We start from the raw sequence: 26,063 nt of genomic DNA, 5'->3' as shown, positions 1-26,063 counted from the left end.
CTGCACCGGCGGTTGTGTCCTAGTGGATGACCCGGCGGCAGACGATCCGACAACCCCATCAGCCCGCAGCTTGTCCAACTGCGCCATGAGTACCGGGTTGTCGGCTCCCATGATCTCGAATAGACCGTAGAGCTGGTCGATCCTCGTCTCGTACCGGATCCGCATCTGATCGATCTCGTGGCGGATAACCGGATCCGGGACCCGGACGTGACCAGTCGCCGTAGCTCTCGGGGTATCACGGATGGACCCCATCCCTAATACCCACCCCTTTTTCTTTGGGGCAACCTACAAATATTTAAAAACATTATGGTTAGAAATATAATTTAAAACTAAAGTTACATTAATTAAAAATAGTAATTAAAATTACCTCTTCGAAGATCTGGTCCATCTCCGCCACCGTCAGCGTCGGGGTCGATTGGACCGAGCTACCTCCGGGAGACGTTTGACGCGCCTGCTGAGTCAGTTGCGTCTGTCGCTCCTCGATCGCCGCACAGGCGGCGTTGTAGATCTCCTCCGCCCAAGGATCCGTGAATTCGCCGTTACGCTTTTTATGCGTCTCGGCGAAAACCTTCGTCATCGGAGGAAGTTCTCCTCCGTTATCTTCGACCTACAAAATCAAAATAAAAAAATTAATTAGTATCAAGAAATAAGAGTTAATTATTTGAAAACAAAAAAATTAATGATTTTAATTTACTTACCATCATAAGCCGTCTTCCGGCAAAAGGAATCTGGCCGGAAGTGTGCGGGACGTTCTTCCGATTTCCCGCATCGTCAGTAGCGTTCCTGAAAAATATTTTGATTAGAATCTATTATAAGAAAAAAAATAATGTAAATATTATTGAAATTAACTACGACTTACCTAGATCCGGAACACTTGGCGGCCGTAGTCTGGTTGTGCGGATCCAACCAGTACTGGACAAGGCCCCGCCAGACGGTATTGGACATAGGCGCCGGCTTGGCCTTGTTGCCGTCGACCTCCCACTTCCGTTTCCAGTCGGAAACGGTGTTGTTGAGGCGGAATTTGACCTTCTCCTTGAAGGCCGTCTCCACACGTCCGTGTGCGGATGTTTCCCAATGCCAGTTTTGCTAGGAAAAAAAAGAAGTTAGTAATTATTGTAAAAAGTTAAAATTTAAAATTAAAATTAAAGGAAATGGTAAATTACTTACCGCAAAACACTTGAACCAAGTGTCAAGTGTGGCCTGATCCAGCTTCTTCCAGCTGGTATGGGGTTGTACGAAAAACCCCTTGATGATATCCGCAACGTTACGACTGCATTGTCGGTCTTAAACATATTCAAATGGAAGGAGCAAAAGTTAATTAATATTAAATATATAAGAATAAATATTAATTAATTTAAAAATATTATAGGCAAAAAATAACGTACCAAAAGGTGCCTGGGGCTCGATCCGGGTCGAGTTTGTTCATGGTCCCACGACCGGGTTGCGCCAGAAGATCCTGTACCGTAAACTGGGCATACGGTACAGGCGGGATCGGATCAGCCTCACCCTCGGCCTGTGCGGGAGCCGCTGGTTCGGCTGGTGGTGGTGGAGGCGGTGCCGGCTGCGGAACAACGACTGATTGGGAAACCGTCCGTTGTGTTCCCGAGGACTCCGGGATGGCTGATCCGGTCGCCGAGGTAGACGGGGCCGTACCGTCAGAATCGACGAGCTGTCGGTAGTGAAATCTCTTAGCCCGAGGAGCCATCGAGACAGAATCTACAAAATTTTAAAAAATTTGTTACTAATTTTTCAAATATTTACTAAAATTTACAAAATCCGGGCATATCTAAATTCCGAAACCTAAATTTAAATTCCGAACCTAAATCTAAATTCCAAACCTAAATCTAAAATAATATGTAATGAAATTATTTAAAAAAAAAACTTACAATTAATTGGTCGGGAGAGTAGGGAGTGAGGGAGAGATTTAGTTTTTTAGAGAGGGAGAGATTTATAGAGAGAGAGGGGGAAGAGAGGAATGAGCGACGAAAGGGAAAAACTCGCGTCCCTTATATAGATTTTGTGATCGTCGTAAAATCGTCGTAACTTTACGACGGTTTTACGACGATTAAACCCAAAACCGTCGTAAAATCGTCGTAACGTCTAAACATTTATAACCTCGTACCTCGGATCAAGAGCCTATCCGGTGCAAACGGTACGATGGTTTTACGACGGTTTTGGGTATAATCATCGTAAAATCGTCGTAAATTTACGATTATATTACGACGGTTTTACAATGTTTTTTAAAAAAGTGAGTAAACCCTAAATCTTATAAATGGGGTATTGCATAAATAACAATGCAAAGGTTATTGTATCCTAACATATAATAAAAGGTTTACAACTTTGCATGTATGATGGATTTATGACATGAGATAGTAAAAAATGAAATTCCGTAATCTAGTATATAACCTTTCACATAACATTTTCGAAAACATGCATGAACTTGTAAATATGTATGTTTTTTTTCAAATTTTTGATTTTGATCAGATTGATAGCATTTCATATAAAATAAGATAACTAATCAAAAAAAATTGTGAAATACCTTACAACCAATAAGATATAAAAGATTCAAATTCTTGGATTTCAACATTACGACGCTTTTACGACGAAATAGTGTATTCGTCGTAAAGACGTCGTAATGTTGAAACCCTATTCATTCAGGACTAAAAACCTAGATTTAGTGTTTAGGGTTTAGAAAAACCGTCGTAAAACCGTCGTAAAATCGAATTTTATGGTTTTTAAAAAATTCAAACAAACAAAGTTACAAATTACATAATAACAAACATTCACTAAATACAATGCATGAAACTCAATCAGATTCATCTTCCTCTATTACTTCATCACCATCACCCTCTTCTTCCGCCAAATCGTCAGCATCGGTTTCAGCAAACTCATCATCACCTTCTTCTTCTGTATCATCGGGAAGATCTTCAAGTTGCCTGTTCCGAGGGTCTATTAAGAAAATCGCCTCATCAACATCTGGTTCAGACAGATCTACGCAAGTGTCCTGTTGAAGTGGAACATCCTCAACCCCTACAATCTTGCCCCTCGGAGCCACTTTAACTACAGCTAACCATGAAATTCCTGTTGATCGAACTCGAGGGTATGCCAGAAACGTTACCTGTTCTGCTTGAGAAGCTAATATAAATGGCTCAAACCTGTTGTACCGTCGTGATTTGTTCACGTCAACAACTCCAAACTTGTTTAGACGTACCCCTCGTCCAACAGTTGGATCAAACCAATCACATTTGAAGAGAACAGTTTTCAGCCTTAACAATCCAGGATACTCTACTTCAATTATTTCTTGTACAACTCCATAAAAATTGATTTCACCCCTCACACAAACTCCATAGTTTGTTGTCGCCCGCTTTGCACCGTGACAGTATGTGTGAAAAACATAGCCCCGAGTGAAATACATTGAGGCTGTAGTTATTTTTGCCATCGGACCTAATAGTAACTCATGGAACCATGTTGGAAATTCATCCGGATCATTCGGGTCCACCTAATAAGAAAAAAATTCCGCTTTGATTTCTTGATTTCGATATATAGCAAATTAAAGTAGTACTCTTTTAATTAAAATTTTATACGTACTTGCCCTTTTAACCACTGGGCATAGTGTTGATCTTTACGATCATTGATTTCAGTTTCAGAAACCCCAGATATGCATTCTTTAACCTCATCAACAAATGTGCTGAGAAAAACAACAAATAGTTATTAATACTGACAACTCATATAAAGATATTATTAATTAAAAAGGTACCTTTCATACGATGACAACTCTTCACAATTTAACAAGATATACGTATGTGCACTGTGATAATCTTTTTCATTGGACCACCAAACATCTTTTAGTTTTCCATTAAGACGTCCGATCGGCGAGAATATGTCAGGTACACCTTCAACGGCATAAGTATGGCCAACTCCTCCATCATCATATCGACGAGTAGCTCTTTTGCGTGTTCGTACTTTCGGTGCAAAATAGTATGAAATGAAGTGTGAAGTCTCTTGCGTTAAGCTTCCCGCCACAATTGAGCCTTCCACTTTAGCTAGGTTTTTGGCTTTACCTTTAAGATGCTTCATGAAACGCTCGAACGGATACATCCACCTGTACTGAACGGGTCCACCGAGCTCTGCTTCGTATGGGAGATGAACAGGAAGATGTTCCATAACATCAAAAAATGATGGTGGGAAGATCTTTTCCAAATTGCACGACAAGATTGGAATATTCAATGCCAGTTGTGATATTACATCAACTGATAATGTTCGTGTACTAAGATCCCGAAAAAAGCACCAATGCCTCCAATAGCTTCATGGACGTTTTTGGGCAAGAGTTCAGCAAATGCAAATGGAAATAATCGTTGCATAAAGACATGGCAGTCATGGCTTTTCATCCCAGCAAACTTTACCCCCTTCTCAACAGATTTGGAAAGATTAGAGACATACCCATCAGGAAATTTAACGTCAGAAGAAACCCATCTGAACAATGCTGACTTTTGATCTGCACTCAACCAAAATACAGGAACTGGTGCTTTCCCGTTTCTCAGTAGATGCAACTCACTTCTGTTGCATAAATCAGGCAAGTCCAATCTTGATTTACCATTGTCTTTTGTTCTTCCCGCTACGTTCATAACTGTATGCATGATGTTATCAAAAAAGTTTTTTTCAATGTGCATGACATCAAGATTGTGTCTGAGCAGATGATCTTTCCAATAAGGTAGTTGCCAGAAGATACTTTTCTTGTGCCAATTATGATGAACTCCATAACCTTCAGGCATATTTGCAGGAGTGTGCCAGTTTCCCCCACGAGTTACTGTTTCTTCTGCCCTCCAATGATCTATTTGCGCCTGTATATCAGCTCCTGTTAAATTAACGGGTGGAGGGACACGTACACTTTTGTTCTTCAAAAATAACCTCTTGTTCCTCCGATATGGATGGTTATCCGGTAAAAACCTCCAGTGACAATCAAACCAACAAGTTTTTCTACCATGTTTTAGCTGAAACGCATCAGTTCGATGAAGACAATAAGGACAAGATAGCCTCCCATGTGTAGTCCATCCTGATAGCATACCGTAAGCGGGGAAATCGCTTATTGTCCACATAAGCACAGCCCGCATAGTAAAATTTTTCCTCGTAGAACAGTCATATGTACGAACGCCAGTATACCATAACTGATTCAACTCATGTATGAGTGGCTGAAGAAATACATTGAGAGCTCGCTTCGGATGATTTGGACCTGGAACCAAAATACTTAGGAAAAGAAATTCCCTTTGCATGCACAAATCTGGAGGAAAGTTATAAGGAGTTAGGATTACTGGCCATAATGAATATTGTCTACCAGACATACCAAATGGACTAAAACCATCAGTGCACAGACCAAGATAGACATTCCGTTTGAACTTAGCAAAATCTGGGTATACCATATTGAAGTGTTTCCATGCCTTTACATCTGATGGATGAACAACTTCTCCATTTACTTGTGTATGTTCCGCATGCCATCTCATTGATGCAGTTGTCCTTTCAAATTGATAAAGCCGTTTTAACCTATCAGTTATAGGGAGATACCACATACGTTGGTACGGTATCCTTTTACGCCCACCAGTTTGAGGCCTGTATCTTGGTTTATGGCAAAATCGACATTCCTCCAGCTGATCATCGTCTTTCCAAAAAATCATACAATTGTCAACACATACATCTATCATCTCACAAGGTAGACCAAGACTAAAAATCAACTTCTGAATTTCGTAGTATGTTCCCGCTGCCAAGTTATCCTCTGGTAGATACTCCTTCAGAAGATCAGCCCAATCATCCATGCAAACCTCAGCCAGGTTATGATCTGTTTTAATTGACATCATCCTAGCTGCCAACGATAATTTAGACAAGCCTTCTCTACATCCTTCGTAGATTGGCTGATTAGCATTGTCTAACAAATCATAAAATCGTTTGGCATCTACATTAGGTTCCTCAACAGCATTACCCGTATGCGTTTCATGAAATGCATCAGTCACCATTTCGTGCATCCTATCATGATCTACACTTTGGTCATATTGATACTGATTAGGCTGATGACCATAATTCGATTCATCAATATCAACATGACTTTGATAATTACTACTACTACCAGCATTCCCATGAGTATTACTGCCATATCCTTCTCCATGTAGATACCAAACAAAATATTACGGCATAAACCCTCTATTTAATAAATGCGTCCACACGGTTTTGGTTAGTGTATACCTCGTATTCTTGAATTTCAAACAAGGACAAAACATCTTCCCACTATCTTTCGTTCTCTCCATATTTGTAGCCTGATACATAAATATTTATAACCCGTTCTTGAACTTTTCTGTCAACGCCCCATCTGAATCTTTACGCATATACATCCAACTTCTTAGCTCGTATATAGACATCTTGAAAATAAACTCAAAATACTATCTCTTTTTATTGATTAGACAATAAAGGAGGTGGTCTCTTGTGTCACGTCTAGCCACGTGAATGAAGTAAATTAACCTTATAATATTATTACTTCTTTGATTCAAAGTAATATAACTCTTAATTCGGGTTTTCAGCAATGGACAACCCAATATATAAGGATTTACAACACTATACTAAAATTTAATAGACCTACAATGGGTCTCCAAGATGAAGATGCTCTTATGTTTGAATGATGATGTGTTGTGATTGAATAAAGGAATGAAGATCTATTTATAGGAAAATTTCGGGCTTTACAACGCTTTTACGACGACTTTTTACGACGGTTTTACATTCAACAATAATATTACGACGAGTTTACGACGATTTTGCGATAAAATTTTTCATCTACAATTGTTAGGTAAACATGTTTAAATGTTTTTCACCTAACTCCTTTTTCGACGTACAATCGTCGTAATATGTACATCGAAATGTAGTCGTCGTATATTCGTCGTAATTTTGCGAAGAATTTACGACGATTTTACATTTACTAGCAAATCTCTCGTTATAGATGTATAATCGTCGTAATTCGTCATAAATTGTACGTCGAGTTTACGATGATTTTTATATACGACGGTTTTACGACGGTTTTTAAATTAGACGTAAGATCGTCGTAAAATCGTTGTAAATTTGCGACGATTTAAAAACCGTCGTAATGGACCGTTGGAAAACGATTGTTTTCTTGTAGTGTTTCCTCACCTATAGAATTAGACAACTAGAGGGTTCTGAGATATTCAAAATCTAAGTAGGAAGACGTGTTAACATATATTGTATTGTCAAAGAAATAATACCTGTTAATTGTGAAAGCATACACTCATTAATTCTCTCGACATCCAGATTTGTTGGGGCCAAAATAGCTTGTTCCTTAAAAAACGTGGGGTCATCTCAATTAGCAAAGGATTATCCATATATTTTCCTTACTATAGTTTTTACTGGATCATCACAATCCTTAATTAATAAGTCTTATGGAATCTCTATCTCAGTTTCTCCATCATTAGGCTCATTAATTTTCCCTTCTCCGATTTCCAGAATCCATTTTGAAAAAGAGCTTATATCATTTGGATCACTCTCACTTAGACCGGTGTGTAGTCACATTTTTTTGTTCAGCCGTTGAACCTTATACTTTTTTCCAAAGCTTAGATGCATTCAATGCAGCCATTACTGTTATATTTCTACAGGCATCTGGTATTACCGGTAGTACCTGCCAAAAATCTTCCCAAAAAACAATGACTTTGCGTCCAATAGGTTCTTCAGATTTCATTATGTCTTGCATGCTTCTGTCGAGTGTCTCGAAACAGAGTTTATTCATCATTGGAGCTTCATCCCAATCTATTAGCTTTGTTTCCTTGATTAAGTCTGCTAAATGTGTACTAGATTTCATCGAGCATGTTGTGCTGTTATTGATATTTATTGGAATTTCAAACCTAGAATGGGCTGTCCTACCCCCTTGTAATAGCAATGAAGCAATTCCGCTTTATGCTACATTTATGACAACTTCACCTTTAATCTCAAAGCAGTACCTAGAATACTCCAAAGAAATGTATTGTCTGTGCCTCCAAAGCCATAGACAAAGAAAACGCCACCCCTATTGCTTTGAACAACATTTAGAATTTCATTATAAATACCCAACAGCTCTTCTGGGATCATTGTTATGTATTTAATATGATCTTTGAATATTTTCGTCGCTGAGCAGTTGATTGTTGAATTTATAAATTTTGATATCGTCTGCCTTTGGCATATTGTCAAAATTGGCAAGAGTAGTTCCATGAAAACTCATTAATTTTTTGATCTTAGAAAGAGTGAAATTATTTATCTGTTCTTCTGTTAGCACCAAATCTACAAAAAATGTATAATTGATTGTATCAGTTCGAAATACAGAAGTTAGAGTCATTAATAAAATAATATATTATGAGAGAAAGAAAGAGAAGAGGAAGAAAATTCAGAGGAAGAAAGAGAAGAGGAAGAAAATTCAGAGGAAGATAGAGAAGAGAAAGAAAATTCAGAAGAAGAAAGAGAAGAGGAAGAAGCGCATGACGAAGAGAATGTAGAGGAGTCAGAACAAGATGAATCAAAGAGAGATTTAGAGGTAAGTATATTTTGAATTGAATTCTTGTTATGTGTTTTGTTGGACAACTGGGACAACATGTACAACTTAGCTTTACATAATTAGGTAATATCCGGACAACTAGGACAACTGTATAGAATAGTTACATCTGGATAACTGGGACAACTTGGTTTTAGGTAATTAGGTGCATATGGACAACTGGGACAACTGAGACAACTTGGTTTTACGTAATTAGGTGCATATGGACAACTTGGACAACTGGAACAACTTTGTTTTCGTAATTAGGTAATATCCGGACAACCGGAACAACTGGTATAGAATAGTTACATCTGGACAACTAGGACAACTGAGATAACTTGGTTTACGTAATTAGGTGCACATGGACAATTGCGACAACTAAGTCTGATAGGATTGTGTTTCTTGTTTATTTTTCAGGATGCCGATGATGATGGGCAACCGATGCTGCCTGAGAAGCTTTACTTCGGTCCAACCGAGTACAGCAAGGGTTGTAGGATATTGACAAGGTGCTCGGTTAGAAGTGTTGTGGACAAGATTGATAAACTTGCTGAGGAGAAAGCATGGTTCAGAGCGCATCCTCAATTTAAGCACATTTTTCACATGTTCAAGGAGCCCAACCACATGAATCAAGGATTGTGGATGCTTCTCCTTCACACTGCTCATACTGAAAGGTTTAGTGAGTGTTGGTTTGTTGTTAACGGAGTCCCAATTAGGTATTCTCTGGGAGAGCATGCGCTTTTGAGTGGACTTGACTGTCGTGATTACCCGACTAACTATAAGGATTTGGGGAACACGAAGTTTGTTGAGAAGCACTTTGGTAGGGTGGATAAAATCAAGATTTTGGAAGTAGAAGCTAAATTAGATTAAATGAAGGAGAGCTCTGTGGACAGGAAGAAAATGGCACTCATCTTGTTTTTATGCAAGGTAGTGAAGGCGAAATACAAGAGTGATGGTAACATTGATCCTTTCCTTCTCCGAGTTGTCAGCGATTTGAATGTGTGTAAAACGTTCCCTTGGGGGCGTTACACATTTGATGACATGATGAAGGAGATCCGGTGTGTGATGGCAAAGTTTGATGGTAGCATGAAAGACAAAAAAGCAGAATGTCCCCTTTCTACCTCTACAGGTAATTCTCAGTCACCATTTCTTATAAATTAACTTCATATATAATTCAACGATGATCTTTTGTGATTTTTTTGTGTAGATACTTGCTTTTGAGTGTATTCATAGCCTTGGCCGCAAATTCCAAGAAGCTGTACCTGCCCTCCAAGACTGTCCAAGGATGTGCAAGCACAAGTTCACTGATGTTTGCATGAAAGGCATTCCGTTGGATGATATAAATGCAGCAATCAGAACAAGTGCAAAGGTTAGTGTTTTCTGGGTTTGGTTAGGGTACAACTATGATTGACTTGCTGTTAGTGGTTTAAGAACAACTGGTACAACTGAGCAAAAATTAAGAATTATGGATCGTGGGACAATTAGGACAACTAGTACAACTATGTTTTACTGGTATTGGTTAAAGGGCAACTAGGACAACTTGTACAACTATGTTTTACTGGTATTGGTTAAAGGGAAACTAGGACAACTAGTACAACTATATGTCATGTCGTTACTATTGGTTCAATAATTTGTGTTTGTTTATATTGGCAGGACATTCATAGCATCTTGAAGCCTGCAGACTCGGGTGAAGAAAAACTTTTGCGTCGGATATTAGATCATGGCTATGATGATGGGATAGGGCTCATTGATGTGGGTGTTGAGAGTAGGATGCATCATCTCACAGTGAAGAAGAAGAAGATCTTCTGGAGATCTTTGTATGAGTTAGACATTCAACATCAGGGTAGATTCACTGCCGAGGCTCCTCAAATACCTGAACCTGAGGTGACATCAATGTTGGAGCTTAAGGCTGCGATGAGTCTGTTAGAGAAAAGGGTGGCGACGCTCGAACAGCTAGTGCTTCCACGCCCATCCTCTCCACCACCCGCCTCTTCACCAGTCTCCTCTCGTCTATCCGCAGTGGCCTCCCCTTCAAGCGCACCTGCACCGGTTTTGTCTCGGCGACCCGCAGTGGCCTCACCTCCAAGCGCACCTGCACCAGTTTCATCTCCTTGAACCGCAGGAGGAGGCACTCCTCCAACCGCACATCCACCAGAATCCTCCTTTTCATTGTTGGATCGTGTGGAGGTGTTGCATCGTGATGTATGGCGCCAAGAAATAGTGAGGGTGGTTTTATCCAACAACCGGTACAAGATCAAGATTGTTGACACGTTGGCGGAATTAGAGTTCATGTACTGGGATGTTGGGCATCATCCGCACCACAACCATCCACATCATCATCAAAAGGCGCACCACCACCGGAAACATCCTCATCCAAAGGCGGTAGAGCTGGAACTAAGAGGCCCCGGAAGAAATCAAAGTTCAAGCAGTCGCCTTGGGTCTCTGGGGGAAACACCAAGAAAGCGAAGATGTAGATTGTGTGGTTTATTTCTTTTGTTTCTATGTTTCTTTTGTTTAGGAAAACAAGTACAACTATGTTTATTTTGTTTAGGACAAGTGGTACAACTTTGTTTATTTTGTTTAGGACAACTGGTACAACTTAATGTCTTTTGTTTAGGACAAATGGTACAACTATGTTTCTTTTGTTTAGGACAACAAGGTCAACTACTACAAATATATTTATTTTGGTTAGGACAATTTGGATAACTATGTTTCTTTTGTTTAGGACAACAAGGACAACTTAATCTGAATAAGAAACATAACATGAGATTAATTCGAAATAGTTTTGGGATATTACAAAGGAGAACAGAAACATGATGAACAAAGGAAAACATGTGAATAAGATACAACAATCCAACATAGCTCACATAAGAACTCTCAACCACATAAAATCTTCTTTAACCTTTAGTCTTTTCCATAGCTGCCTCAAGGGATGCCACCTTGGACTCCAACTGGTTGAGCTTCGAGTGAACGGTGTCAAACAAAGACCGCATGGCTTCTTGGGTGTCGTTTAACATTTCAATCTCTTCAAGAATGGCAACATCCCACCACTTCTTGAAGCCACAACTGGGAACCTGAGAACCAGAAAATCGGATGAAACTCTATTTAGAAAACAAAGAATTGCTAAATTGACAAGTACTTCAGGGAAGATTTTTGGGCCACAACAGCCGTAGAAACACCCATAATACTTGCAGCCCCTATCGAGCACAGAGTTGTCGCTTAGACACCCAATTGGAGCTATACCGCAGTAGCAAACTTTTGGAATTCCCTTTTGAACAGGGCATGGCGCCCTGGTCCTGACTCCATTCACTTCTGGTCCCCATCTAGTAGTCATCCCGTAATCCTTCTTGGGTAAGGCAGAATAAGATCCCTCTCCTTTGCCTTCAGACATTTTTGGCGAAGTTTTTTTGTGGGGAAATTTTCGGCCGCGGCGGAAACGCTAATTGGGAAAAAAAATTCCAAGTGAGGGAATGAATGGAAAGAGAAAAACACGACAACAACCCTTTTCAATGAAAGAGAAAACACTAGGACACTAGACTTCTCCCCTCTTATAGCCTGTTTAAAAAGAAAAGAAAAAAATAAATATTTTTATTCTCAGCTGCCATTTTAGTTGTACGGTTGTCCCAAAAATGTAATAATTGTCCTTTTGTCGATTTACTCGTATTTTCAGGACTCCTCCTACTGATATTCATTTTTTCTAGTTGTCCACAGGAATTTCGAACATTCTATAGCAGCTCCAAAGGCCTAGTGTAATTAATTTTCTATTTTCTCTATTTTTGTGTTTAGTCTGTTGTAAGATGGATAACATTGTCAAAGAGTTCTTTATACCATAAGGGTTATTTCATGTGAAACCCAAAAAAAATTTAGTACTTTGAAGAAAACTATGTTCTATAGAGTTTTCCTATTGTAGACGTTCAAGATACAGCAATTAAGAGTATGTGTTGTATTTGTTTTCGGGTCTTCAGTTGTACAAAATTAGGGTTCCCTACTTTCCCCTAGTTGCACCTCGTTGCCCCTTGTTGCCCCAGTTGCACCATGTTGCCCCTAGTTGCACCTCATTGCCCATGTTGCTTCAGTTTCCCTACTTGCACCTTGTTGGCCATAACTGTACATAGTTGCACCTAGTTGCCCCTAGTTGCACCTCGTTGGCCATAACTGTACATAGTTGCACCTATTTGCCCCTAGTTGCACCTAGTTGGCCATAACTGGCCATAAGTGTACGTAGTTGTACCTAGTTGCACCTAATTGCCCTAAAATTCATTACATAAATTTAAAAAAGTTCAACATAGTTGTTGCACCTAGTTGTCCTGGATACATTCTAGAAATCCAATAAATCCTAAATACAAATAACCCCAAAATACATAGTAATGCAAGAAATCCAAGACATAAAAAATACAAATAACTCCCAAATACTCGAAAACCTAGCTGGTTCCCTCTTCTTCCATTGGGTTTACTGGTTCAAACCAACGTCCAAGATTAATATTTGGGTTGGCCTTGTTACTCCTCCGAGGTTCTCCGATGGAAGAAAACCGCTTCTCCTTCTTTCTTCCTGATTTTTTGGTGTAGTCTGGTGGGTAAACAACTAAATTTCCAACCTCCTCAGGAATAATCCAAGTTGAATGATGCGGCACCATATAAATGGTTCGGCAATAAGCCAACGCCCAAGTATCAATCAAGTAGTACCTCGAGCATAAATCGAAAATGTGTACGTCTCTTCTTCTAGAGGACATCCACATCATTGCAATGGTTGCGGCTATTGCATGCACACATGGAATCTTATCTATATCAAACATACGACACTCACAGCTTTTTGTTACCAAATTGACCAGATAGCTCTTCCCATCAAGTCCAACCACACTGTACTCAAGCTCAGGAACATTTAGCTCACTCACAGTTTACGCTGTCGCTATTTCACATTGGGTATGCAACTGATTTTCCACATACTGCACCAATTTCTTCGAATATGATGCACCAGCAATGTCTTCCCTATGCCTGTTGAACCATTCAGACACTTTTTCAATATACGCATCAATCTTAGGTAATAATGCATACTTTCTAGCTTTCTTGAAGACACTGTTCATAGATTCACAGACGTTGCTTGTGTCCAAGTTATACTTGTCTCCTTTAAAGTAGCACCTTGCCTATTTCTCGAGAGGAAGACCATTCTCTAAGTACTCTGCAGCTTTGGGAAACATTCTACCAAATTCGGTATATGCACTTAGAAACTCACTTTCGTTGTACTTGTGAGCGCAGTCAATGAATTTTTTAGAACACAAATCTTTCCAACCATTGGCTGCTTTAACCCTCACATTACGAGACAAGTGCCAAACACAAAATCCATGCTGAGACTGAGGGTACACCTCCTGCACTGCCTTCGCTATGCTTGTGTGTCTGTCACTCATAAAAACAATTTCAGGATTATCTGGTATAACAGTTATGAGCATTTTTAAAAACCACCTCCAACTAGCATCTTTCTCACCCCATTGCAATGGGATAATGGTGATGATTAGGATCCTGAGATGTGGCAAATACGAGCATACCACCATAAACATTCTTAAGAAATTTTGCATCCACAACTATGACTTTCCTCATTGATCTAAAGCCTTCAATGCTGGCACCCAAAGCCACAAAAAGATACTTGAACTTATTATTAGCATCCACTTTCACGCTCGTCACTATACCGGGATTCACCAGCTTCAACATGTACAGATAAGAATGCAATCTTTGAAAGCTCTTAGCCGGACTACCCCTCACTTGACTAATAGCGAGTTTTTTCCCTCTCAAGGCAGTAGAGTAGGACACATTCACATGAGCTTCAGTTTGAACGACCTTCACTATACTTCTAGGAGCGGGTTTGACCACTACACCTGGATACGAAGCACGCAAAACATCTGCTACTACTTGTGGAATGCCTTTTCTTTTATTCTCAAGTGTGCTGGTAAGGACCCGAGAGCAACAATGCATATTCCTGTATACTCTAAGGCTGAAATAAGTTGAACCCTTCATTCTTACAGCATGTAAATACCATGAACAACCATGTTCAGCTTGATGGCATTTTAGAATGAGTCGCCCAGGATCAGACTTCACAGTTTTTACCTCAAAACATCCCTTATGCGAAGCTCTGTCAACCAATACTCGCAACGCCTCTTTCGACCTCAATTCTTGATTTTTCTAAAAACCAGCACCATCATCCCATTCAAGAACAAACTGCTGAGTTGGTTCTTGATAACACCGTATTTTGACCACTTTTATGGATCGTTTTGAAATACTTTTTTCTATGTTTTTAATTGCTTTCAAGTACTTTTATTACGTTTTTCTAGTATTTTAGTTCCAAGACTCTTTTCAGGAAACTTAGGGAAAAACTTAACAAAATGGATAGAAGACCAGATTTTCAGCTCAGAGTCAAACCGTCAGAAGTTCACCCCCGATTGAAGGCCTTCTCACCGTCTGATCCAGCTCAAATTTGGAGATCTCAAAGATGGAAGTATCAGCTTTCCAGCACACTTTAGATCTTGCAAATCCAACGGTTCAATCAAAAGATACACAAAGAGCAAGATGTCCCGTAAATCAGCCGGCAAGCGTTTCCACCCGCGGCCAACAGGCCATTCCCCGCGGTCACAAGCATCCTGACCGCGGCCAGCCATCCATTCCCCGCGGTCACACACATCCCGACCGCGGCCAGCTAACTCCGAGTTTGAAGGCCCATTTCTGAAGCCCGTATCATTTTCCCAGCCTCAATTCCGTGGAACCCTAGACACCAGAGAGTATTGGAGACTATAAATACATATCATTTAGGTCGTTTTTAAGGAGAGAAAAAGAGAGACGAAATACTTTACAGAAATTTTACTTTAAGCTTTGTTTTTAGGTTTTAGGGAGAGAGAGATCTATCTCTTGAACCCTTGTTTTTTCTTTTTCCATTTCGGTTTCTGTACTACTTTTTAATACTATGTTTTTGATTTCGTTTATCATGTCTGAGTAGTTTTATTGTTGGGTCTAAGGGATTTTCGATGGAGATACATATGTTCGATGAGGAATCCATGAGCTATTGAGCTGAATCTTAGAATTTTTTCTTCTGAATTCGTTTTTACTGCATGAGAGTAGCGTCATGAACTACAATCTGATCCAGATGCTTGGTGACACGAAAGTGTTCATCCGGTGTCAGATCTAGTTTGGGAGAGCAAAACAAACATTGGAGTGGAAACCTACCTATGGGCGATTTGTGAATGCTGACGAGTCTTAAACATAATGCATCTCTTCTTTTCTAGTGCCAGAGTGGAAACCTACAGGTCATGGTTGAGAGAGATAGTTGTCTATGATCACGACAGTGGCGTATTCATACGTCTGTGACTCCAGTTCAAAAAGTTTAAGCTAAGATCTTATCAAATCTACTCTCTAGCAATGTTTTGAATCGTTCATACCCCTGAGAAAACTTTCCTGAACCCCAGCGCTTTCTTTTCTATAGATTTACACCGATTTTTATTCAAGCTTTAGTCTAGTATCTTTACTATTTCAATCAATTTTCATTTAAGCAATTAGGTTTAGCCGTTTTTCTTGTTTTTACCCATTTTCGTTAAGTTTAGTTATTAGGTCATTTTAATACCCGTATTTTCTTTTTAAGATTCGTTTTTACGTTTTAAACTCACCACCAAAACCCTCACAAAACTCGCCTGGTTCTAGACTTCCTTATTTTAGATTTCTTTCGAAGGCTTTTGCAGGAAAGATCTTCCTTCCCTGTGAATTCGATCCCTAAGTACTACAATCGATCAGCTGTGCACTTGCGGCTATTGATTTCATTTAGGGTAAAACTTGACACCCTCATCGCGACACACATCAGTTCTACTGCCCCTGCAGGCTTTACGTGATCATCCTCATCTATACCATACTCTGCAGGCCCTACGTGATCATCCTCATCCATACCATACTCTGCAGGCTCTACATGTGCATCATCATCCGGTTTTGAAACAACATCATCGATCACCATCTGTTTCTCAGTCTCAGCCACGGCCACAATAGCAAGTTTGTTCTGTTCTTTCCTGCTTCTACCGGTATGTAAGTAGTCATCCTTTCCTCAATATCAAGCATATTATCCCCGGTTGCTAGCTCCTCACTCTGATCTTCCATTATCTCCACATTCAACACAGATCTAAGTCCCTCTTTGTCCAGAGTTGTTAGATAGACATACACATCACCATCATCAACAATACATGACTCATTGCGTGGCCTAGCTACCAACGGAATGTAGCTTAACTTGAGCTTCTTCGTACTATCGTTTATCCCAATCTTCTTGCATATACCATCTACAACCATCGAATAGGTTACCTCGTCCAAAGAGGTTTTAAATGATATAGCATAGATGGAACTCCTTGAAATCCATTTAAACTCCTCTCCTTCCTTAAAATAACATCCTCCATACTCAAAATGTATGTTTGTGTGGCCGCTCATCCTCTTCTGTTCATAAATACAAAAAAAATTAGGCATTTACGAATTACAGAAAATTAATATTTACTCACAGTTATACCAATTGTACCAGTTGTCCCACATATCTCTTTCAGTTATCCCAATTGTACCAGTTGTCCAATTTCATTCAGTTACCCCAATTGTACCAGTTGTCCCACATATCTCATTCAGTTAAACCAATTGTACCAGTTGTCCCATTTCATTCAGCTATCCCAATTGTACAAGTTGTCCCATTTCATTCAGTTATCCCAATTGTACCAGTTGTCATATTTCATTCAGTTATCCTTATTGTACCAGTTGTCTCACTTCATTCAGTTATCCCAATTGTACCAATTGTCCCATTTCCCACAGATTCACTATACAAACCAATGTTCAAAATATCGCTAGGCGTTAGTCAGGCGGTCGGGGTGCGCCTAGAAGAATAATCGGAAATTAATCGGGGATTAATCGGTGATTAGTTTTAGGGTATTTATTTAAATATATTGCTTATATATTATTTATTGTCATGAAAACTATATGATTAACCTGGCGCAGTGGCAGTATTGAGTGTTGCTCTCTTAGAGGTCGTGGGTTCAAAGCTCAGTTAGCTATTTGTGTTTTTTTATAAGGTTTTAGTTTAATGAAGGGTATAATAGTCAATTTCTTATCATCTTCTTCTTCAGAGTTCTGCGATCTGTAACCCTAAACGGCGGCTTCCATGATTTCATCATTCTCTTTTCGTTTTTTTTTCTAATGTTTGTACCACTAAACTAAAAAATCTAGCAAAGAATATAAGATTTTTAAAGGAAAACGAACAAAATTGAGTTTTTTTTTCATTTTCTGAGTTTTTTACCGATTAGGTTATAATCGCCACGGTCAGTGTCCGACTACCGCCTAGGCGTCCAATTAATCGGAGAAATCGGCGATTTTTCGAACATGGATACAAACCTACGATTCAGCACGATTCTACCGCAACACGTGAATTTTAACACAGAGAAAACTAAATCGACCTATATAAGTAACTAAACTATCCAATGTGCAACCTAAACAAACCGAAATTGACAAATCGATTGAAAATTTGAAAAATCCCCAAATTGCAGAAGATGTTTACCTAACTGCGAAATGGCGGAGGAGAAACAAGATAGGGAGAATAACACGAGTTCAGAGGAGGCCGGCACACCGCTTCGAACGAGAATACACAATAGTTTACAAGATTCGAGCAGATCGATCGATCTCTGGGTTTAGGGTGTTTGTTTGAGCGTTTAGGGTTTAGAGAGGCGGGATGATTTTGAGTTCGATGATTTTCAGTTCGAGCTACCCAGAAATTGTGATAATACCCGAAATTGGTTCTTGGTTTGGTTTTTTGATTTCAGTTTTTAAATTTCATTTAACTCGATTTTTTTTTAAAAAACCAAAAAAAAAGCACAAATCAACAATGCCATCATCCCCTTTCATTAAGGGTAAAATGGGCATATCACACCCTTTATGGCACCCAGACTCATTTGTGGCACATCAGACTTTATTTTTCTAAATTATGGCTTCTCAGCCATTTATTTTGTCGACGCTAAGAGGAAGAGAGCACGCGGCTGAAATGCCACATTTGGCGAAGAAACTGGCTGAAAAATTATAATTCTAATAATTAATTTCCTTTTGATTTTTTTTTAATAAGATAAACTCTAAAACAATTTACATTCTTCTTATATATCTCTATAGTAATAAAAAACTAAAGGTAATATTTACCTAATTTTAGCTCACTCGATAATTTAAAATTAATTTAATTTATTTTTATTTAAAATATAACTTAATGATTATAAAATTGAAAATCGATTTACCAACAAAATCAAAAATTAAAAATCAAAAATCTTAAACTGAATCGAATGGAATCGATTTACTTCTCCTCCTCCGAAAAAGCTCAAGGGAAACGGCTATCTCCCTCTTCTCCGAAAATTCTGCAACTTCACACAAACCCCAAAACTTAATTGATTTCTCCAAAATCGTAAATTCTCTCTTCCTCTCATTTAAAAAAACTATAACTTCTTATTCCCTTCTTCTCTATACTCGTCAGTGCTATGGTTAAAACTCGATTAAACAGTGTGGTATATGATTCAAATGAGACCAAAGCACTCAATCGCAGCAAAGAAGCAGCAATGGAAGATGAAGACCCCGAAACAACTCGGAAGGAAGAACAAGCGGCGATTGATGAACAATCCCCTGAAGTAAGTCGGAGAGAAGAAGAAGGATTGTTGGAAGAAGAAGCAGCGATTCCCGAAACCACTAATCAAGCCCATGAAACCGCACCAACACCCATGGAAGAAGAACCACCAGTTCTGGAAACCACCAATCAAGCTGCACCAACACCCATGGAAGACGCTGCAACGGATCAACCCCAGAAACCCATGGAAGACGGTGCGAAGGATCAACCCAAGAAACCCGAGCAAGAAGTATGGAAAGAGGGACCGGCTGAGGAATCCCACAAAGAAGCAGAGAAGAGGTATCCCAGAAAGATACAGCAGAAGAGGAATCCCAGAAAGATGCAGAGGTAGAGGTATCCCATAAAGATACAGCAAAAGAGGAATCCGAGAAAGATGCAAAAGAAGAGGAACGGCGCACACCCGAGAAAGTTGCAGAGGAAGAAGGAGAGGAAGAAAGAGAAGAGGAAGGAAGATAAGAGGAAGAAGCGCATGACGAAGAGAGTGTGGAGGAAGAATCAGAAGAAGAAGAATCAGAGGAAGATTTAGAGGTATGTATATTTTGAGAAACTGGAACAGCTGGTGTAATTTTTTAAAAAATTTTTTGGTATATGGATAACACGGACAACTGGTATAACAAATGATCTATATCTTCTATTTCTGGAAATTAAAATCCTTTCTTTGGCCTAATTTTAGATTAGAAGATTTAGCTTGTATGAATCGCTATTGGTTTAATAGTACTAACGGAAATCATTTTAGTATGATATGAATACATATGTATACACGATTTCAAATTCATTAATGATAGATCCTTTTTTAGATGAAATCTTGTTATGTCTAATGTTGGACAACTGGGACAACATGTACCACTTAATTTACGTAATTAGGTTACATCCGGACAATTGGGACAACTGATACAACTTTGTTTTACGTAATTAGGTAACATCTGGACAACTGGGACAACTAAGTATAATAGGATTGTGTTTCCTGTTTGTATTTCAGGATACCGATGATGATAGCCAACCAATGCCGCCTGAGAAGTTTTACTTCGGTCCAACCAAGTACAACAAGGGTTGTAGGATATTGATAAGGTGTTGTGGATAGGATTGAAAAGCTTCCGGAGGAGAAAGCATGGTTCAGAGCACATCCTCAATTTAGCACATTTTTCATATGTTCAAGGAGCCCGACCACATGAATCAAGGATTGTGGATGCTTCTCCTTCACACTGCTTCTACTGAAAGGCTTAGTGAGTGCTGGTTTTTCGTAAACGGAGTCCCAATTAGGTATTCTCTGGGAGAGCATGCGCTTTTGAGTTGACTTGACTGCCATGATTACCCGACTGACTACAAGAATTTGGGGAACACGAACTTTGTCGAGAAGCACTTTGGTAGGATGGATAAAATTAAGATTGTAGAGGTGGAAGCTAAATTAGATGAAATGAAGGAAACCTCTGTGGACAAGAAGAAAATGGCACTCCTCTTGTTTTTATGCAAGGTATTGAAGGCGAAATACAAGAGTGATGGCAACATAGATCCATTCTTGCTCCCAATTGTCAGTGATTTGAATGTGTGTAAAACGTTTCCTTGGGGGCGCATGATGTCAAAGTTTAATGGCAGCGTCAAAGACAAAAAAGTAGAAGTCCTTTCTCTGGTTTCATTCTTCCTTTACAGGTAATTTTCAATCATTATTTTGAAGGAATTATTTTTTTTATATATAATTTAAGTATGATCTTTTCTAACTTTATGTGTAGATACTTGTTTTTGAGTGTATTCCTAGTCTTGGCCGCAAATTCCAAGAAGTTGTATCTGCTGAGAAAGACTGTCTGAGGATGTGCAAGCACAAGTTCAATGATGTTTGCATGAAAGGCATTCCATTGGATGATATAAATGCAGCAATTGGAACAAGTGCAAATTCACCAGATAGCTCTTTCCATCAAGTCCAACCACACTGTATTCAAGCTCAGGAACATTTAGCTCAGACACACTTCTGGCTGTTGCGATTGCACATTGGATATGCAACTCGTTTTCCACATACGGTACCAATTTCTTCGAATATGATGCACCAGAAATTTATTTCCTATACCTGTTGAACCATTCAGACACTTTTTCAAAATACGCATCAATCAAAGGCAATAATGCATAGTTTCTAGCCTTCTTGAAGACACTGTTCATAGATTCACAGATGTTGCGTGTGTCCAAGTTGTACTTGTCTCCTTTATAGTAACACCTTGCCCATTTTTTCGAGAGGAAAACCTTTCTCTAAATACTCTGCAGCTTTTGGAAACATTCTACCAAATTCGGTGTATGCACTCAGGAACTCACTTTTGGTGTACTTATGAGCGCACTCAATGAATTTTTTAGAACACAAAATTTTCCAACCATTGGCTGCGTTAACTCTCACATTACAAGACAAATGCCAAACACAATATCCATGCTGAGCCTGAGGGCACACCTCCTTCACTGCCTTCGTTATGCTTGTGTGTCTGTCACTCATAAAAACAATCTCAAGATTATCTGGTATAACAGTTTTGAGCATTTAAAAAAACCACCTCCAACTAGCATCTTTTTCCCTATCAATTACACACATTGCAATGGGATAATGGTGATGAGTAGGTACTGAGCTGTAGCAAATACTAGCATACCACCATAAACAATCACTACAAGAAAAACACTCTTTTACAGCAGCCAAAACCGTTGTAAAATCGTTGTAAAACTCCTGTTACGACGCACTTGCGAAAGTTTCAAAACCGTCGTAAATGCATCATCGTAAAAGACATTTCGTCGTAAAATCATCGTACAATCTATGACGGTCAAAAAACATCGTAAAATCGTCGTAAAAAAGCCGTCGTAAAAGCGTCGTAATATTTACGGCGAATTTACGACAATTTGCCAAGATTTGTTTTCCATCGTATTCGTCGTAAAATCGTCGTACATAACCGATGTATGAGCATCGTATAATATACGACGAACATTTTGTCGTAATTGGGTCGTGTTTTTTTTTTTGTTTTATTCGACGTAAAACCGTCGTAAATAACCAACGTATGAGCTTCATATAATATACGACGAACATATCATCGTAATTGGTTTGTACTTTTTTATATTATATTACGACGATTTTACGATGATAGATTAAATAAATAATAAATGTATTACGACGATTATACTATGTTTTGTTAAAATAAAATTAAAAAAATATTTAATCCAAATTAAAATTTATTTGAAATTAAAAATATAATAAAAACAAAATTAATGTTTAAATTTAATTAAAATTCAAAATAATAAAAACAAAATTAATATTTAAATTTAATTAAAATTCATAATAATAAAAATTACATTATTTACAAAAAACTATCAAAGACCTAAATCTACACTAATGTCGTCTATCCCCGCATCGACCAGCTCCCCGTCTTGGTCTGCAGGTTCCTTGCCGGCTCTTCGGTTGGAGTTTTCCGGCGCCTGATCCCCACCTCTAGAAGGATCAGCCTCGAGAGACCGGAACATCTCCTCATCCGTCTGGACCGGTTGTTGCCTCCTAGAGAATGAAGAAGATGCGCCAAGGACTCTAGCTGCCCGCAACCTGTCCAACTGTGCCTGGAGCAACGGGTTGTCGGCGTCCAAAATATCGAAGAGACCGTACAACTGGTTGATCTTCGTCTCGTATTATGTCTGCATCTGGTGGAGCTCCTGGCGAATAACCACTGGATCCTCTGCCCGAACATGACTAGTCACAGTAGCGATCGAGGTATCACGTATGGATCCCATTCCTAAAATCCTGCCATTCTTCCGAAGGGCAACCTCGAAAAATGTTGAAAACATAAGTAAAACACCTATAGTTGAAGATTAAGTAGGGAAAAAAATTAAAGCTTACCTCTTCGAAGATCTGGTCCATCTCCCGCACCATCAAGGTCGGTGTGGACTGGACCGAGCTACCTCCGGGAGACCTTGGAGGTGCCTGATGCGAGAGCTGCATCTTCCGCTCATCGATCCTCGCACAGGCTGCGTTGTACATCGTCTCCGCCTGAGGATCCATGAATTTGCTGTTCTTCTTCTTGTGGATCTCGGCGAAGACCTTCGTCATCGGAGGAAGCTCTCCCCCGTTTTCTTCGACCTACAAAATCAGTTCGAAATTATTAATAAGACAAATTACAGGTTAATTGAAAAAAAAACTTGTTATTAAAAACTTACCATCATAAGACGTTTCCCGGCGAAAGGAACCTGGCTGGAAGTGTGCGGTACGTTCTTTAGATTTCCCGCATCGTTTACAGCGTTCCTAAAAATGAAAAATTTATTAGTTTAATTTTGTAAGTAAAAATATAATATTATACTATAAATATATATTAATTTAATTTACAAATTAACAAACCTGGATTCGAAACACTTGGCAGCAATAGTCTGGTTGGGTGGAGTGAACCAATGGTGCACCAGACCCTCCCAGACGCTATCGGCCATTGGAGCCGGCTTTGCCTTGTTTCCATCGATCTCCCACTTCCGCTTCCAGTTGGAAGCGGTATTGTTGACTTTCTCTCTGAAGGCCGTCTTCACACGTTCGTGTACAGAAATTCTCCAATGTCAGTTTTGCTACCAAAAAAGAGTTAGTAATTATTTTAAAAGATAAAAAATAATAATATAATTTGTAATTTTAAAAAACTTACCGCGAAACACTTGAACCAAGTGTCAAAAGTTGGCTGATCCAGCTTCTTAAAGCTGGTATGGGGTTGTACGAAGAACCCCTTGATGATGTCGGCAACTCTCCGACCGATTTGGTTGTCGGTCGTAAACCTAGTCGTAAAAAAATATTTGTTAAATATTTAAATTAATTATATATATATATATATATATATATATATATATATTAATAAAAATTTGTAAAAAAATCAAAAATCGTACCAAAACGTCTCCGGGGCTCGATCCGGATCGAGTTTCTTCATACTTCCACGACACAGTTGTTGTAGAAGATCCTCAACCGTATATTGGGCATACGGTTGAGGCTGTATCGGGGCTGGGGCTGGTGCTGCTGGTGGTGGAGGCGGTGGGACAACCATTGGTTGCGAAACCATAGGTTGTGTTCCCGAGGACTCCAGGATAGCGGACTCTGTAGCTGAGTTGGACGGGGTGCTACTGTCCGGATCAACAATGTTCCGGTAGTGGAATCTCTTGCTGCGGGGAGCCATCTGAATAATCTACAAATAAAAATTAATTATATATATATAACGCATTTATTTTATTTCTAAATTCCAAATCTAACTAAGTCTCCTAATTATTTCTATTTCACCCATCTCACAAACTCCATAGTTAGTTGTCGCCCACTTTGAACCGTGATTGTATGTATGAAAAACAAAGCTCCGAGTGAAATTCATGGAGGCTGTTGTTATTTTTGTCATCAAACCCAGGAGTAACTCATGGAACCATGTTGGATATTCATCCGGATCATTCCGGTCCACCTTATCACAAAAAAAACTTGCTTTAATTTCTTAATTTTGCAAATATGCATATCCTGTAACAAAAATAATATGTATATTTTATACGTACTTGCGCTTTTAACCACTGGACATAATGTTGATCTTTATTATCATTGATTTCAGTTTCAGAAACTCTGGAGATGCATTCTTTAATCTCATCAACGAACGAATGTGCTGCAAAAATATGTATATATAATGTTCAAATAACTAATAATTAACACTGACTTCTATATATATATATATATATATAGTGAAAAACATATACTTCTCGTACGACGATAACTCTTCGCAGTTTAGCAGGATGTATGTATGTGCACTGCGATAATCTTTTTCATTGGACCACCAAACTTCCTTCACTTTTCCACTAAGACGTCCGAGCGGCGAGAATATGTCAGGTACACCCTCAATTGGATATGTTTGGCCAACCTGCGGTGACAATCAAACCAACAGGTTTTCTACCATGTTTTAGCTGAAACGCATCAGTTCGATCAAGACAATAAGGACAAGATAACCTCCCATGTGTAGTCCATCCTGATAGTATACCATAAGCGGGGAGATCGCTTATTGTCCACATAAGCACAATACGCATAGTAAAATTTTTTCCCGTTGAACAGTCATATGTTCGAACGCCGTTATACCATAACTGATTCAACTCATGTATGAGTGGCTGCAGAAATATATCTAGAGCTCGTTTCAGATGATTGGGACCTGAAACCAAAATATTAAGGAAAATAAATTCCTTTTGCATGCACATATCTAGAGGAAGGTTATAAGGGGTCAGAATTACTGGCCATAATGAATATTGTCTACCAGACATAGCACATGGACTAAAACCATCAGTGCACAGACCAAGATAGACATTCCGTTTGAACTTAGCAAAATCTAGGTATACCGTATTGAAGTGTTTCCATGCTTTTGCATCTGATGGATGAGCAACTTCTCCATCTACTTGTGTATGTTCTGCATGTCATCTCATCGATGCAGCTGTGCTTTCAGATTGATAAAGCCGTTTCAACCTATTAGTTATAAGGAGATACCACATACGTTGGTACGGTATCCTTTTACACCCACCAGTTTGCGGCCTATATTTTGGTTTTTGGCATCTTTCCAGAAAATCATACAATTATCAACACATACATCTATCATCTCAGAAGGTAGACCAAGACTAAAAATCAACTTCTGTATTTCATAGTATGTTGCCGCTGCCAAATTATCCTCCGGTAGATACTCTTTCAAAAGATCAGCCCAATCATCCATGCAAACCTCAGCCAGGTTATGATCTGTTTTAATTAACATCATCCTAGCTGCCAACGATAATTTAGACAGACCTTCTCTACATCCTTCGTAGATTGATTGATTAGCATTGTCTAACAAATCATAAAATCGTTTAGCATCTACATTGGGTACCTCAACAACATTACCAGTATGCGTTTCA

General features: G+C 39.1%; 2 protein-coding genes across 2 annotated transcripts; both read left to right on the top strand.

Moving 5' to 3' along the window:
• The first annotated feature begins 8,771 nt into the window (after nucleotides 1-8,771).
• LOC112086194 lies at nucleotides 8,772-9,415 on the top strand. The gene is made up of 2 exons (XM_024155008.1): nucleotides 8,772-8,807; nucleotides 8,966-9,415. Exons 1-2 carry the CDS (start codon nucleotides 8,772-8,774, stop codon nucleotides 9,413-9,415), a joined length of 486 nt encoding a protein of 161 aa, XP_024010776.1.
• Nucleotides 9,416-19,050: 9,635 nt separating this feature from the next.
• LOC112086193 (RNA polymerase II degradation factor 1-like) lies at nucleotides 19,051-19,524 on the top strand. Its single transcript, XM_024155002.1, has one exon. The coding sequence runs from the start codon at nucleotides 19,051-19,053 to the stop codon at nucleotides 19,522-19,524; it is 474 nt and encodes a 157-aa protein (XP_024010770.1).
• The last annotated feature ends 6,539 nt before the right edge of the window (nucleotides 19,525-26,063 follow it).

The sequence above is a fragment of the Eutrema salsugineum genome, unplaced genomic scaffold (assembly GCF_000478725.1).
Source record: "Eutrema salsugineum unplaced genomic scaffold, Eutsalg1_0 scaffold_9, whole genome shotgun sequence".
Lineage (NCBI taxonomy): Eukaryota > Viridiplantae > Streptophyta > Magnoliopsida > Brassicales > Brassicaceae > Eutrema > Eutrema salsugineum.
Note: the sequence above shows the minus strand (reverse complement) of the source record. Positions and strands in the feature narration are given on the sequence as shown.